Source organism: Prionailurus viverrinus, chromosome D4 (assembly GCF_022837055.1).
Source record: "Prionailurus viverrinus isolate Anna chromosome D4, UM_Priviv_1.0, whole genome shotgun sequence".
NCBI classification, from domain to species: Eukaryota; Metazoa; Chordata; class Mammalia; order Carnivora; family Felidae; genus Prionailurus; species Prionailurus viverrinus.
In genome coordinates, this window is record NC_062573.1 from 6,462,710 (window position 1) to 6,479,900 (window position 17,191).

At 39.0% G+C, this 17,191-nt stretch overlaps 1 protein-coding gene across 10 annotated transcripts in view; it reads right to left on the reverse strand.

Moving 5' to 3' along the window:
• Positions 1–17,191, reverse strand: part of MRRF (mitochondrial ribosome recycling factor) — a 52,937-nt gene that overhangs the window by 32,288 nt on the left and 3,458 nt on the right. For 4 of the 10 annotated variants that reach the window (XM_047829611.1, XM_047829617.1, XM_047829615.1 and 1 more), the window contains exons 2-4: positions 15,636–15,856; positions 7,021–7,176; positions 3,618–3,736 (exon numbers count right to left, since the gene is read on the reverse strand). In XM_047829611.1, coding sequence (XP_047685567.1) covers positions 3,618–3,736; positions 7,021–7,176; positions 15,636–15,856 — 496 coding nt within the window. Of the gene's footprint in view, positions 1–3,617; positions 3,737–7,020; positions 7,177–15,635; positions 15,857–17,009; positions 17,101–17,191 lie in introns of all 10 variants that reach the window. The other 6 variants (XM_047829618.1, XM_047829616.1, XM_047829614.1 and 3 more) reach the window with 4 other exon arrangements.

Consider the following 17,191-nt stretch of genomic DNA (forward strand, 5'->3'; position numbering starts at 1 on the left):
GAAAGAGTGCCATAACCAATTAGCAATGTCTGCTATTGTGATTCTCAAGCTAATCTATGTTAAAGGATAAAAATGACAAAATTCTCTTGGACAGGTGAACAAGCACTTTGACAATCTGGGTTCAAGTCAACTTTGCTGGGGCCATTTTAATTAGTGGCCCTGCATTTTCTTTATATCCCAATGAGTCCCTAGAATGTAAGGTCTATGAAGGCAGGAACCCTGTCTGTCTTAATCATCGACAAATTCCCAACACCTCAAAGAGAACCTAATAACTCACAGAAACTCAATAAATATTTGTGGGGGGTTTTATTTTTGTTTCCTAATTTGTTGAATTAATGCAGGGATGGCAAAAGCACGGGCTTTAGTGTCAGACCTGTGCTCAAATCTTGACTCTATCCTAACAGTGTGAACCTGGGGAAGATACTTTACTTCTCTGAGCCTCATCTATAAAATGGAATAAATACTGCTTCATTTTAGAAAGTACCTGTGTTGATCACTAAACAAAATATGAGAAAGCAAAGCCTGGCAACACAGCAGACACTCAGTACACATTAGCTTTCTTCCTTCCACAACAGCAATCGTGGAGGCTGTGGAATTTTTTTTTTTTTTTCATTTGCCTTGTTCAAATCAAGCTGTGGTTTTTTACTCCCTTCTTTTCTTTCCCATCATTAACTCTAGCTGCAGGCAAGTTTATGGAAGGCAGCAACTGTGTGTATCATTCATCAAGCAGGACACGTGTTAAACAAATGCAACACAGTGTTCTGTCTGCAATGCGTTTGAAAAGATTATGCATGTAAATCTGCATCGTGTCACTACGCCACGACACAGAAATGCTCAGGTTTGGAAAGAAAACCAACCGCATGTGAGACATAAAGGAATTACATAAACACAGAGGGGATTAGCTCAGCATTTTGAAGCTATGAACCTGGGTAGTCTATGGACAGTTTCTAAACTAGAGGAAGGAAATGTTTAGTTAGAGCTATTTGTTTAATATATGCACCAGATGAGATAAAGGAATTCAAAAGACAATGTAAGTCACACTTCCTCACTCTGTCCTTGCAAAGAACTCTCTACTGAGATGATTATGAAGATTTTTCTTTTCAAAACTCACAGAATTTCAATTTAGGAAGATGGCAAAGATACTCTGGTTAAAAAATGAAGATATACTCCAACTTCCTAAGAAAAAATTAAGCTGTTAATACCTCCTCCTGCCTCATAAGATGCTCTGGTGGCCAATCAGGTGCTTCTTCTGTGAATGCCATTTGCTATTTAATAACAGAAGTGGCTGGCTCTGAAAAGCAATCTGCCTGATGAGGTCTTCAAGCTGTGTAATTAGGAGGCTATTCCCTAAATTGGCCCACGGTGCCTATGGGATCAGATGAACAAGGCAGAAGGCCTCAGCCATTTAGAGGGAGCCAGCATGGGAAAGAGTTGACAATTCTCTTTTCATCCATTTCTCTGCTTCTCAGTGACACCAGGAAAGAGTGCCTTCCTTCCATCAATCTAACGACAAGTATTCATCCACTTGAGGAAAATCTACTGAGTGCTTCCGTGTGCCAGGCAGCGTGAGGGGTGCTGGACGCAAGGAACAAGTTAGATACGATTCCTACCTTCCAAGCTTACAATCTAATGGAAAGGAGATGGAAAATAAAGATGGAAATAAATGTGTAACTGTTAATGATAAGTGTGATGAAGAAAAAGAACGTGCTATGCAAGAGAGGCCAGTGTGGATGAATAATTGAGATTGAGCAGATTAGGGAAGCTGTCCCTGAAAAAGTGACATCTAGGCTATGATCCAAAGTAGGAGTAACAATTAGACATGCAAGAGTGTTCCAAGCAAAGGCAATAGCATATGCGTAACTCCTGGGGATGCAAAGGTATGGTGCGTTTGAGGAACTGAAAGGCCAGTGTGCCTAGACCGGTGTACAGGGATGACAGTGGCATTAGACTGCAGAGATTGGAGGCAGACCAGGGCCATATCAGAAGGCAAAGCCTTTTTTTTTTTTTAATGTTATTTATTTTTGAGAGAGAGGGGCGCCTGGGTGGCGCAGTCGGTTAAGCGTCCGACTTCAGCCAGGGCACGATCTCGCGGTCCGTGAGTTTGAGCCCCGCGTCAGGCTCTGGGCTGATGGCTCAGAGCCTGGAGCCTGTTTCCGATTCTGTGTCTCCCTCTCTCTCTGCCCCTCCCCCGTTCATGCTCTGTCTCTCTCTGTCCCAAAAATAAATAAATGTTGGAAAAAAAAAATTAAATTATTTTTGAGAGAGAAAGAGAGACAGAGCACGAGCGGGGTAGGGGCAGAGAGAGAGGAAGACACAGAATCCGAAGCATGTTCCAGGCTCTGAGCTGTCAGCCCAGAGCCCGACATGGGGCTTGAACTCACGGACTGTGAGATCATGACCTGAGCTGAAGTTGGACACTTAACCGACCGAGCCACCCAGGTGCCCCCATAAGGCAAAGCCTTCTAGGCCAAAATAACTTTTTTCCAAAAGACTATGGAGCCACTGATAAATTTAAAGCATAGGAATGATATAATCCAATATATATTTTTAAAAGTCCACTCTGGCTGCAGTATGGAAAACAGAACAGCCCCACACAAGTGTGCCTGGCACATTAGCTACAGCAGCCTTCTGATTTGAAACAGTTTGTTCACAGCAAGGGATTTCCCTCCTCATGTCTCTAACCCAGTTTGTCAAATCCAACAGGTTCCACTTTGGTCTTTGGGAGAGAAGTATTGATAGAGACCATCGAAACAGGAAGAGACTTCAGATTCCTCCACCCCATGTTAACAGATGATAAAATGGAGGTCAAACAGTAGAGATGGGACTGGGTCCCAGGTTCTCCAGGACTCCCAGTCCAGGTCAATTCCCAATCCACTGGAACAATAAGGAAAAGCCCATTTGTCTTCCTCAACTAGACTTAAAATCATAGCCTCAAGGTTGCAATGATCTAATGCAATCCACCTTCCAGCCCTGGAGGCTCTGTGCTCTGTCCAATTCTGCAATGGACCAGTTTGAAAGGAATATGAATTCCTGAAGGTCTGCTCCCAATACTAATGCAAAGGTCACAAACTGGGGGCCCATAGCCCAAATCTGGCCCATTAATACACTTTGTCTCACAGTCTTTAAAAAAAAAAAAAAAAGTGAATTTGTTACCAACATTTAGGAAAGATCTTATATAAAAATGTGAGTTACTGGCTTATTCTAGAAATAAAAACCTTAGCGTCTGGTAACACTGATTACCAGGTTTAACTTCTGCCTGGCAATGATCAGCAGGGGCTGGGCAGAGGCTGCTCCCTTCAGACAGGGTGCAGGCTCTCCCGCTTACCCCAGCCCCTTCCATTTGGCTAAGCGCCAATCACTGTATCGCCACTATTACGTTCCTTAGATGGAGCCAGTTTCAGTATTCAAATTACTTGCCTGGCCTTTTAGTGCTTGAGTTTAACAAAAAAGGAATTTTGAAACAAGAAGAGAGTTTTTCCTTATCATTAAGTTCCCTTTATTGGGCCTTCTCTCTTGTTCCATCCCAAGCTGGAGGGACTACTTCTTCCTGACTTGACCCAGCCTCCTCCATTCCAAAAGAGATTACGAAGAGGTCCCTTTGGCAAAAGCCACCTTACCTCTGGGAAGCTGGCCATATTCACCAAAATCAGCTGTGGAGACTTCATGGAGATCTGGCCAATCTGGTTTAAAGCAAGCTTCCCATCAGCAGTTACCACAGTGATATGATCAAGGGATCCTAAAAGAAAAGTCACAGAGTCTTAGAACTCAGAAAGACCTTAACAGCCCCACATCTAAGTCCCTACCTAATTCAGATTCAACTAATATTCAGTGATCCCTTATCAATGTGGCAAGACTGTTCAAGGGGCTGTCACAGGAGCAGCAGTGTCACATGCCGGAAAGGGCTCTGAAGTGTTGTCAGAACTAGGACTTCCCTACCGTCAACCAGGGTGGCCAATCAGAAAAAGTGGGGGAGGGGTCCTCTTAGGCAAACTGGGAATTGTCCCAGCATACCGTTGTAAGAATAATGCAGTGCAGTACTTTATTAAGACCCCAAGATCTGATGTGAAGTATTCAACCAGATTCAATGTCATCACAGGAGAGGAGGTTGTTGACAACACTGGCTTCAATCTGGAAAAGTCCAGGAGGTATAATGGTAAAAATCTCCACAATTCTGAAGACCAATGACCTGGGTTCAAATACCAACTCTGCCCCCTCCTGATTATGTGACCCTAGGCAGATCCCCTAAACCTTTAGACACCTGTTTCCTGATCTCTGTAAATGAGGCATACAAATTGTACCTACCTCATCGGGTTGTTATGAAAGTCTCTGGAAAGCACTTGTAACTGGCATATACGAGTGCCCAGTAAATGTTAACTATTACTACTTCTTGACTTTCTCCTGTATTTTAACTAAGCTAAACTACTTACAATTTCTCTAATACAGTCTGCTCCTTCTTGCCTCAGGATTCTGAGCATATATTGTTCTTTCTGTTGAGAATGTCCTTCTGTGCTCAGATAACTCCAGCTCATTCTTTAACACTCAGCTATAATAGCATCCAATCTCAGGAATCTTATCTGACCTTCTAGGCTGGATAACAAACCCCCTTATGAGCTCCCTAGGACCCCATGGACCCCTTCTATAATGATGATAACCAGTATTTGCTGAACGTTTCCTATGCGCAAGACACCATACTAAATGCTCTCTATAATTTCTTTTGCTTTCATTATCACAACTCTATGAGATAGTTCCACTATTTTACAGATGAGGAAATGGAGGACCAGACAGTAACTTGCCCAAGGTCACAACAGTTCTTAATAATGGAGCCTAAATTCAAACCCAAGTCTGGACAACTCTACAGCCATGTTCTTCACCACTCTGCTTTGCTATCTGGTTTTATCCATGTTGGTTTACTTGTTGATCTCTTCACATTAGGCTCTGGGCTCTTGGAAGCTGGGAACAACGTCTTTTCTCTCTGTATCTACAGCACCTACTCATCAGCACGGAATAAGTGCTCAATAATGTTCTGGTGAATACATCAGTGTACAGATGGATGGATGAATGGAAGAGGGCAAGAACAAATACATGGATAAATTTGTATCTTAGACAACTATTAAAAGCAATCAACAGAAGACCATGGGGGAGGGGAAGGAAAAAAAAATTAAGAGAGGGAGGGAGCCAAACCATAAGAAACTCTTAAAAACTGAGAACAAACTGAGGGTTGGTGGGGGGTGGGAGGGAGGGGGGGGTGGGTGATGGGTATTGAGGAGGGCACCTGTTGGGATGAGCACTGGGTGTTGTATGGAAACCAATCTGACAATAAATTTCATATTAAAAAAATAATTTAAAAAAAAAGCAATCAACTACCTTGGAGATAGAAATTACTGGTAGACAGACAGAGGTGTGAAAGGAAAAGTGCCTGCTGGCTCAGATAGCAGCGAAAGAGGATATGGAAGAATATGGCACAGAAAAGACTGGCTAAGTTCAGTTTCACCCAGTCTCTTCACGGCCCCAAGTTCTAGAGAGAACGCTACACAAACATAACCCTGAAGAGAAGGAGGCAAAGAGGAAATACCAACCGGAGGCCTTTTGAAAATGGATCTTAACTCAGCCTTCCTGATTTGCCATAAGATCCTTTGCCACAGAAGTCGCAACACGGGCTTTTCAGTATGCAATTGTGGTGGTTCCCATTCCCTAAATCCATATCGACATAATGCATCAAATCCTTTTCCCTCAATCTGTCCCCAGCGAGAATCTCCCTCAGCCTCATTCCTGCCCCTCATTTTCGCAGAGGTTAACATTTAACAAATTACACTCCCAACCCCTTTCCAGGCCCATCATCTTTTTAAGTTCAACAAGAGTGGAGCTTGCTGGCTAATTTTAAGTATCACATTTCTCCCTGAGCTCCTCTCAAACTGCTCTCTGGTTTCGGCTGCAGAATGTTAACAGGCCAGAAAGCACAGGGGAGACAAAGCACTTTATCAGTTTCATACCTAAAATAATAAGCAAGTTTAAAATAAACAGTTGGGAGAGATTGAATGGCACGCTCTACTGTCAGCAAAGGCAGAAATGCCCCAGTCCAAAGGTTGACAAATGACGGAATGGTCTTCTGATTTCACACAGGATCTCGTCTCTAAACTCAGTATGTTTCTGCTGGTGTTTATAAATGGAGCTGTATATTTTTCATTTGGTTTTCTTAAGAACAAGTTCATGAAGTATTTCCTAGTTTCCTTAGGAACTATCCCAGCCAAGATGTGAGTGGGAGCAGCCCAAGCTCCTAGAGATACCTTCAGAGGGGGTCCCAGGCTTGACTCTAGGATGATGACAATTTCCAAAAGGCCAATTTAACAGCAATTGGATTTTTCCTGCCTGCCTGCACCATTAGCTGACAACTCACTTCTTCCATCACATCTGCAAACAGTTCTCTTAGACAGTTCTGACATTTCCCACTTAGAAAAGCCACTTTCAGGAAGTTATTAACCCAAACGGAATCTTCCTGGTCAAGCTCAGAGGTACAGAAATGCCTCAGATGGATAGGTCTGCAGCCACTTGGTTCCCAGTAAGGGATAAGAATGGCCAAATAGGACAAATTGGAAAAATCAGACCAAAGATGTCAGTTACTGTAAGACCAAATACCTAGAAGTGCTTATATAGTATAATCATAATAAAAATCCCATTTTTTGAGAGTGCAATTCCATGAGAGCAAAGACCATGCCTACTTTTGTTCACCACTTGTGGACCAGCACAATACTTAGTTCATCGTTGAATGGACAAATAAACGTAGTATTAACTACGAGCCAGGCACTGTGCTCAAACCATTACATGAGTTACCTCACTGACTTTAATACTCACCCCAAAGCTATAAGGTGGGAATCAGACAAGGAAACTGAGGACCAGAAAAGTAAAGTTAACTGCCCATGGTCACCAGTTAGTAAGTAACAAAGCTAGGACTGAAACCCAGCCCTGCCAAAGCCATGATCTTTCCACTATGCCCTTCTCCAAAACATTGGTTCAGTCACTAACCTGGTGAGGTCCTTATATTGACAGTCTTATTGAAATTATCTTTGAGCGCTTCTGTCACAGACTTCATTTCTTCATCCACCTCTTCCAAGCTGATTATATCCTCAACCAAGGCAGCATTAAGATTCACTCTGGTTTGGAACTGTCCTTTCCCTTTGGCTAAGAAGTCAACAATCAGTGAATACAAGAACAGCAGCAGAAACAGAGACAATAAACAATTAGGGAAGAAGTGCCTACGAAATGCAGGGAAAAATGCCAAGTGCTAAAAAACTGTACATCATCAGTGTCCTACAAAATAGCCTACATTTATTACCCACTGGATTCCCAGAAAATGCTAATCATTTTCTGAGGTACTAGTGAAGGTACAGGCTTTATAATGAAACACCCCAGGTGAAAATCCTGGCTATCACGCATACGAGTTTTATGACTTTGAGCAATTACTCTGCTCTTCTGAGTATCAGGTTCCTTCCCTATAAAACAGGGATAATATCTATATTGCCAGGTTGCTATGATACAAATTAAGTAATTCAAACACCTATAACAGCACTATCCACATGGCATGCACTCCATAAATAAATTAATTCCTTATTTTTTAGAAAAATAAACAGAAGATGAGAAAGGTAAAGTGACTTGCCTAATGTCACCAGATCATGAAATAGTATAGCCAAGATTTGGTCTCAGATCTGCCTAATTTTAACCTACAAACTTTCCATTAGATTGTCTCTATACAATCTAATTGGAGACACAGGAAATACATTAATTCATTTTAAAACGAATGCTAAGACAAGGATATGCAAAGTATCTGATAGCTGGTAGAGACAAAAGGAACAACAGTAGTTACAGACATTAAATACCACCAGTGGTGATAATAATGACTCATATTTCAGAAAAATCAACAGCAATGGGAGCTGAATAAAATTCTATTTTATGCCTAAGCCACCATGGTTATTTTTCATTTACATTCTATGTATATAGATCACTCCCACAAGTATACAAATATTCCTGCATTTCTTCGTGGGAGGTGGGTCAAGGGAAAAAAAAAAATATTAAGTACTACTACTATCCACTTATTTGCTAACAATTCAAGTATTTATTGAGATTCATTCACAACAAATTTTATTAAACATCTACAGAGAGCTAACTCCTGTGGTATTTGTATAGTGTATTATAATTTGCAATGCAATTTAAAGTACATTCTTCTATTAGATAATCAAAGCAGCTCTTGGAAGTAGGAAGAACAGATATTATTACTGTTCCCACTGTAGAGGGAGATGAGATGAGATGAGAAATCTATAGCACAAGTCATTTAAATGTGTTCCCCAAAGTACCAACCAGTAAGCAGCAGAGTGATTTTTAAAAAAATATTTACTGGCTTGTGTCACCACCGTTCTTGAAACCTTATTGCCCTTAAGTTAACAGAATAATGTCTTAGTATTTTTGGAACTAATGAAAGCTGACAATCTTCAGATTCAGAAACACAAGTTCCAAACAGGATACTGAAAGTAAATTCATACCTAGACATCCTGTGAATGCAGAAAATTAAGGACAAAGAGATCTTGAAAAGAGCCCAAGATAAAAGAAAAATTATCTAAAAAGGATCAAAATTTACAGTAACAGCATACTTTCCAAGAGCAACAACAGGAGCTAGAAATGATGGAAACAGTATCTTCAATTTTAGTTTTTCTAAACTAAGAATGTACGTTAAAATTTTTAAGTGGGAGCCTGGGTGGCTCAGTCTGTTAAGCATCTGATTTTGGCTCAGGGCATGATCTCATAGTTCCTAAGTTTGAGCCCCGAGTCAGGCTCTGTGCTGACAGCTCAGAGCCTGGAGCCTCCTTCGGATTCTGTGTCTTCCTCTCTCTCTCTCTGCCCTTCCCCTGCTCACACTCTCTCTCTCTCAAAACAAAAAGAAAAAAATTAAGTTATGCCCATCAATATGAGGATAGATAATATGAATGAAATAGTATACAGTCATGAGAAAGATCTACAACTACACAGAATAAATCTCACAATCATAACGTTGAGCAAAGAGGCTAGACACTAGAATACAGAGTGTGCAGCACAAAAGCCAGATACAAGAATATAGAGACAAACGTAATCCTGCCATTAGAAGTCAGAATACAGGGGCGCTCAGTCGGTAAGCATCCAATTTCAGCTCAGGTCATGATCTGGCAGTCTGTGTGTTCGAGCCCCACGTCGGGCTCTGTGCTGACAGCTCGGAGCCTGGAGCCTGCTTTGGATTCTGTGTCTCCCTCTCTCTCTGCTTCTCCCCCACTCACACTCTGTCTCTCTCTCAAAAATAAACATTAAAAAAAATTTAAAAAAAAAAGTCAGGATATAGTTACCTACAAGGAGTAGGAGGAGGTAAATTACTAGAAGGGAGCATAAAGGGGACTTCTGACATGCTGGGAATTTCTGGTTTTTGATCTAGGTGCTGATTACACAAGTGTTTTCAGTTTGTGAAAATGACCAAGCTGTTTCTTATGATAACTGCACTTTTCTATAGGTGCCTTTTAATTTCTATAAAAAGTTAAAAAAAAGAAATAAAGGGTAACTACCAAAACAATAAGAAATAAAATGTATAACTTCCAAATTAGCAGAGATGAGAAAACAGAAATAAAAAAAAATTTGGCTAATTCAATAGAAAGGAGGAGAAAAACAAAGAAAACTATGATAAAGTAAAAAATAAAATGGTAGATATACAAATACTCAGTAATCACAATAAATATACACAGACCAAGAATTTGACTTAAAAGTTTGAGACTCTCAGGATGCCTGAGTGGCTCAGTCAGTTAAGCATCCAAGTCCTGATTTCAGCTCAAGTCACGATCTCACAGTCATGAGATCGAGCTCCCATGTCAGGCTTCTCACTGACTGTGGAGCCTGCTTGGGATTCTCTCTCTCCCTCTTCTCTCTCTGCTCCTCCCCACCTTGCACGTGCTTTCTCTCTCTCTCTCTCTCGAAAATAGATAAACATTAGAAAACTCCATCTATTTCAAAAACAAAAGTTACAGATTCTCAGTAAGATATTTTTAAATCTAGTCATATACAACACATAAGAGGTTTTACAAAAACATAAGATTACAGAAAGTTTAATGTACATGAATGGAAAAATAACCCTGGAAAATATTAAACTAAAGAAGGCTGATAGTTATATCAACATCTAAAAATAGATTTTAAGACAAAATGCATTTTTAGAAAAAATGAAGGCCATTTCATAATGACAATAGAAACAATTCACCAGGGGCACCTGGGTGGCGCAGTCGGTTAAGCATCCGACTTCAGCCAGGTCACGATCTCGCGGTCCGTGAGTTCGAGCCCCGCGTCGGGCTCTGGGCTGATGGCTCAGAGCCTGGAGCCTGTTTCCGATTCTGTGTCTCCCTCTCTCTCTGCCCCTCCCCCGTTCATGCTCTGTCTCTCTCTGTCCCAAAAATAAATAAATGTTGAAAAAAAAAATTAAAAAAAAAAAAAAAAAAAAAAAAAAAAAAGAAACAATTCACCAGAAAGATACTCCCCTTCTGAGCTTAAATACACCACATAATGTAGCATCAAGATCAATGGAATTAAAAGGAGAAACTGATGAATCTACAATCATACAAAGACATTCAAAATACCTTCCTTCATAACTGATAAATTGAGCAAATAAAAAAAAACAGAAAATTTGATCAATACAATTAGCCAACTCAATCTAATGGTCATATACACAATCTTGCATCCAGCAGTAAGAGAATACACATTCTTCTCAAGCATATTTGGACTTGTATACAAAATGATCTTGTTCTATCCCTCAAAACAAATCTCAATAAATATCAAAGAATCTTCATCATATAGGACATAGTCTCTGATCACAGTGGGATCAAGCTAACTCTCCAAAAAACATGTTTGAAAATTTTTAAACACTTCAAAATAAGTCATGAACTAATGGAAAACACGTAATGAAAATTTAAAGTGTTTTAAAATAATAATAATACTGTATATCTAAAACTTCTTTGAAGTACCTGACATATTTACATAGAAGTTTTATAGCTTTATACACTTATAGGAAAAGAACAAAGGTTGAAAATTAATGAACTCTCCAGTTCAAAGGATAGAAAAAGAAAGACAGGGGAGAAAATAAACAATAAAGGGCAGAAATCAATAAAACCAAAAATGACAAATCAACAAAATTAAAATCTCTTTCTTAAAAGGCTTATGAAACCAAAAAAACTTCTTTCAAGAATAACTGAGGAAAAAAAGGAAGTAGACAAATCAATTAATATTAAGAAAGAAAAGGAGAAGACAGTTAGAGAAGACAGAGATTTTAATAATTTTGACAGACTATTATGGACAACTTTATGCCAACAACTTTCAAAACGTAGAAATAATAAAAAATTTCCTAAAAATACATAATTTACTAAAATTAACTGAAGAAAAAAGAGAACATCTAAATAGCATCATAATCATTAAAGAAACTGAATCTATGATTTAAAGCCTGCCCACACACAATACCAGGTTCAGGTGATTTCATAGGCATGTTCTAAGAATCATGTAAGGAACTGATTAATCCTGGTCTTACACAGACCATCCCACTGAGAGAGAGACAGAAAGACAAAGATGAACTCCCAGCTCACATCATGAGACTAATATAGTCTTGATACCAAAACCGGACAAGGAAATGCTAGAAAGTTATACCCATCAATATCAGAGACTTACATTAAGGCTAACCTCACATAAAGGTATAGACTCAAAAATCCTAAATTAATATTAGCAAACCAAATCCAACAACATACATACAAATTATGTATCAAGCAGTGTACATACAAATTATATATCAAAAGGAGCAAGCAGGGCTCATACCAAAAATGCAAAAGTGGTTTAACATCAGAAAAAGCTACTGATGTTGAGTCACCCCATTCATAGATTAAAAAAGTAAAAAAAAAAAAAAAAAAAAAAAAAAAAGACGATCGTCTCAATAAATGCACTAAGAGCATTTGATAAAAACACCCATTCAAAATAAAAATTCTTAACAAAATAGGGACAGAAGATATTTGCTTAAAAGAGAAACTACTGAAAAATAAAGCAAACATAATTCTTGATGTTAACACATGAGAAGTGTTCCTTAACAAGTCAGAAATATAACAAGGATGCCTACTATCATCAGTCACGTTTATTCAAATTATATTAGAGTTCCTAGCCAATGCAGTTAGAAAGAGAGAAGGGAGGGAGGAAGAAAGGAAGAGAGGGGAGGAAGAAAAGGTATATGGATTAGAAAGGGAAAAACAGAGCTACCATCATTTACGGGTATCACAATTACCTGAAAATTCAAAAGAATATACAAATAATAGATCTAATAAAAGAGTTCAAAGTTGCAAGATATCACATGAGTGTATAATAACCAAAAGTGTTCCTATTCACCAGCAACCAAACAGCACGAATGATCTTTAAAAAAGATATGAATTTAAAAAAACAAATCTTCCATAAAATAACACAATAGATCCACTCATGACCTTAAAGTAGGGTCATTTTTCTTAAACTGAAAAAAAAAAAAAAAAAAAAGCATTATCCATAAAGGAAAAGATTAATAAATTGACTACCTGAAAATTAAGAACTTCTATTCATCAAAAGACACAATTAAATGTAAGTGATGAATCACTGAATTCTACTCCTGACACCAACATTACACTATGTTAACTAACTCGAATTTAAATAAAAACTTGAAACAAAACACCACTAAAAGGCTGAAATGGAAAGCACATCAGCAATACGTACATATGACATAAGTCTTATCCTTAGAATATACTGAAACTCCTACCAATTGACTTTTTTTTAACGGGCAAAAGACTGGAAAGAGGATATACAAAGAGCCAAAAAACAAATGTAAAGGTGCTCGCCATCATCACCCATCAAGAAATGACAAGTTAAAACCACAATGAGATAAAACCACACACCCATCAGAATGGCTAGAAATAAAAAGACTGTGTACTGAGCACTCGTGAGTACGTGGAACAAAGAGAAAGCTAAACCCTTTTTGGTAGGAGTGTAGACTGGCACAACCATTCTGGAAAACTCTATGTACTGAAAGGGAACATACACATCCTCGGAAGACTCGACCATCCCACCTCTCGGTATACGTACACCAACAGGAAGGTATATATGTATGGGCACCAAAATCCATGTACATGCACATTCACAGTAGCATTATTTACTTCCAGTTCAAAACTGGAAGCAGCCCAAATGCCCAGCAACTGGACAAGCATACACAAGTTGTGGCATAAGCATTCACTAGGATACCATAAATAAAAACGCACAGACAACTACTACATGCAACAACATAGACAAATCTCACAAACAGATTGTTACCGGAGGAAGCCAGGCACAAAAGAAGCTACAGTGAGCTCAAAAAGGGAAAACCTAATCTATAGTGCTAAAGTCCCAAAATGGGTTATCTTTTAAAGGGTGACAACCGAAAGGGACGGGCAGGAAGCTTCCAGAGTACGAGCGATGTTCTATATCTTGACGTGGGTGATGGTTACAAGGCTGTGTTCACTTTGTGAGAATTCTCTGAAATGTAACCACTTACAATGAATGTATATACTATTCTGCATATATGTTATAACCCCAAAATTTATTTAATAAAAAATATGTATGTGACCAAAACGACAATACCCAGAAATAAAGCTGATGAAAGAAATGTATAAAATCTTTATGGAGGAAAACTAACAATATGATTATAAATTTCACATACAGGAGTGAAAGGCCAGAAAAGTGTGTATGTATAGTAAGGGGAAAGATTTTTACCACTAGGTTCAAGGCTTTATGACAGTGATTCAGGTAGCAAGAAATTTAGAACAGGAAGAGATAAGTAATTCAACAAAATCAACTAAAATCAACAAAAAACTTGACATGCGACAGAGGAGGCATTACAAATCTGGGAGTAAAGAAGGGGCTAATCAATAAGTGATGTTGACACAACATATGACCCATTTCAAAAAAGAAACTTAAAACTAGATTCCCAGCCTCACAACACCTTCAAAAATAAATTCCATATGGACTCAAAACCCACGAAAAGTAAAAAACTTTAAAATATTTAGAAGAAAATATAGAAGAATATGACTCTGGGTAGGTAAGGATTTGTTACAGAAGACACAAAAAGTACAAATGATAAAGGAAAGGACGAAAAAAATAGGACCACATTAAAACTTATGGTCAACAAAAGATACCATTAAGTAAAAGGCAAAGCAGACAGCTATAGCACAATCAACAAACGACTCTCATTCCTAATACAGAAGGAATCCAACAAATTTCAAAGAAAAAGTGAAACAACCGACTTTTTAAAGAGGCAATCAGAAGAGCTAAAAACTGAGCAGCCAAGTAAACATGAAAAGCTGCTTACACGCTATAGCTAATGTGTGTATCAGGAGCCCCCCCCCCCCCCATTCCCAGTTCTGCCATTATCTAGATGTGATCATGGACAAACATCTTACATAGGTACCTCGGTTTCCTCGTTTGCAAATGGTGAGATTTGGGCTTCACCAGATAATTATAAAAATGTCTTCACTAGATAATAATAATTCTTTCAGTAGATAATTATAAAGGTCAAATTATTAAATACGTGAATTTGTGAAATTTAAAAAAAAATCAGTGCAACATACAGATGAAAAGTCGTTACCATTATCACTAGTAACAATATAAATCTTCTAACTATTAATGCTCTTTCAGCAATTTGTTAATTTTCCTATTAATAGCAAAGGGAGGGTTCATATGAAACCATAAAAGGAAAGTCAGCGGAAAAAATATTCAGCAGCACGTTTCCAACACCATCCTTGGGAATGGACTCCCTGACCCACCCCTGCAAATAGCACGTGTGCTCTGAGGTGTGCTGAGGAGTGCTTTCTGCACTCCTTATTCATTCAACAACATTTTTTGATACATACTATGTGTCAGGACCTGTTAGGTACTAAATAAGGCACGGACCCTATTCTCATAGGGTCCAGCATAGAAGACACAGAACAAACAATAATTAATCTCACAATTAATTGCTTAATTAATGGGTGCTGTGCTAAGGACGTCAAAGGTAAAATAGCAGTGCACAAGAGTGCACGTAACAAGGGACCTGACCCAGTCTAAGGGGTCAGAGAGGACTTCCCTGAGGAAGCGACATTTAAGCTGAGACCTGCGGCATATCAAAGTCTCATTCTTGGATGACACAAACCATTAAGATCATCCATCTAAATCCATGGCTCTAATACCTCCTCACCCAACAAACTTCTGGTTTTAATTTCACTTCCAACAGAGGTCTTGCTTGTTATAAGGAGAAAATAATGTTGATCTCTGCCACAAATATTCTGGTTGGCTTGGCACTTACATCTCTAATTCCAAAACTAAAACTAAAAGAAGGAAATGAGGTATATTCTGAGCAATGGTAACATAGAAGGCCACACGGTAGTGAGCAAAGAGACCCTTGGTTCTAACACTGTCTCTGTCACCGTGGTATTTAAGCTGATCAACTGAACTATCTGAGACACCATCCCCATGTTCTTCCTCAGGGGAGAAATTCAGTACATCTCTGAGATCCCTTCTAGCTACAATAGTTCAAGGGCTAAATGCAAGAAAAGGGCGAAGAGGTCATATAGCTCTACCTTTGGCTTTCTTGGTAGCGAAATAACGGATTGGTACAGCTGGTGAGGCCATGTATTGTCCATGGTCACTTTGTCTGCCACTCACTGTCTTCAGCGTCACTTCTGAAACAGGTCTGGTCAAGGCTGCAAAGGAGTTACAAAAGACAGGGGGGACCAAGCGGAAGCATCTTAATCCCAAGGCCATGACGGAAGACAATCCTTGTGAACATTCACTATAAAGACTAAGACCAAAAAAAAAAAAAAAAAAGGAAAACAGATAGTATTACAACTTCAGAAAATAATTTGTACCAATTATCAAGCAACAACTGCAAACTAAGCTATGTGCTAGGCAATTTAAATATATTACCTCCTCCTCCCAACAGCCATACAAGGAAATATGATTAGCCCCATATTACAGAAAGATACTGAAGCTCACAGAGATTTAAGTAACTTGCCCACAGTCTGTAGGACTCCAAATCGCCAGGCTCTTTCCACTGTACCAAATGCCCCTTATAGTACGCAGGAAACACAGAGTTAAGTAAATGTGCAGCAGCTGAAATCTTTAATGATGCTAATTAAACCCTTACATGAGAAAAGGCAAAAAAAATCTTGATAAAGTTATACTCTAAAAAGGGAGGGCAGAGCACTGGAAGAGGACTTTAAACTAAATTTAAAAAACTCATTTCAACAGGCATAAAATGACTGGAAAATTCACACGACAGCATTTAATTAAAATTTTCTTTGGTTCCTTATGCGCTGATTACCAATTAGAATGCACTTTACTTTAATGTGAGTCTGAAGCACGGTTGAGGTTTGAGGTCTTCCATGTTACAGAACTAAAGCTCTGGAAAATGCCACCCTCCTCTGTGTTAACACAAGTTATACATTATACTTCTAAGGTCTCTGACCATGAAAAGATGCGGGATTCTACAGCCAGCTTCTGCCAGGAATCTGGCTATCACTCAGTTAAAACCAAGAGCAATTAGCATCAAATACCTGGAAGTTACTATCTTTGAAAATCAGTCCTATACCTCATTAGGAAAAAAAAAAAAAAATCCGATCCTTAAATGTTAATGCAACAGAACTGAATAAAAGCATGCACTTTGCAGCCAGGAAGACTGGGAATCTAATCCCAGCTCCACCACTGACTAAATGCCCCTGAACATCTCTGCACCTTCATTTCCTCAGCTGTGAAATGGGGATAATTATAGTTATTTCTTAGGCTCGGGAAGAATAAATGAGTTTACGCAGGTAAGATAATTGGCACAGTGCCCAGCTAATAGCAGGAGCCCCCCCCCCCCCCCAAAAGAGTATCTGTTGACAGCTATCACCTTTCCTTTCAAAAAGACTTCTACACAACAGTCAGACACAATAAAGAATCCCATGTGTCTTTACCAATGTATAAGATAGTCTAGTCAGTCAGATCTGGATGTAAATTCCAACTTTGGGCAATTCACTGCACCTATCTGGGCATCACTTTCTTCATCTGCAAAATGAGAAAAATAATCCTGATCTTAAAATGCGATAGCAAATGCATGTAAAACACCTAGCACAGTGCCCGGGATATAGTACCTACT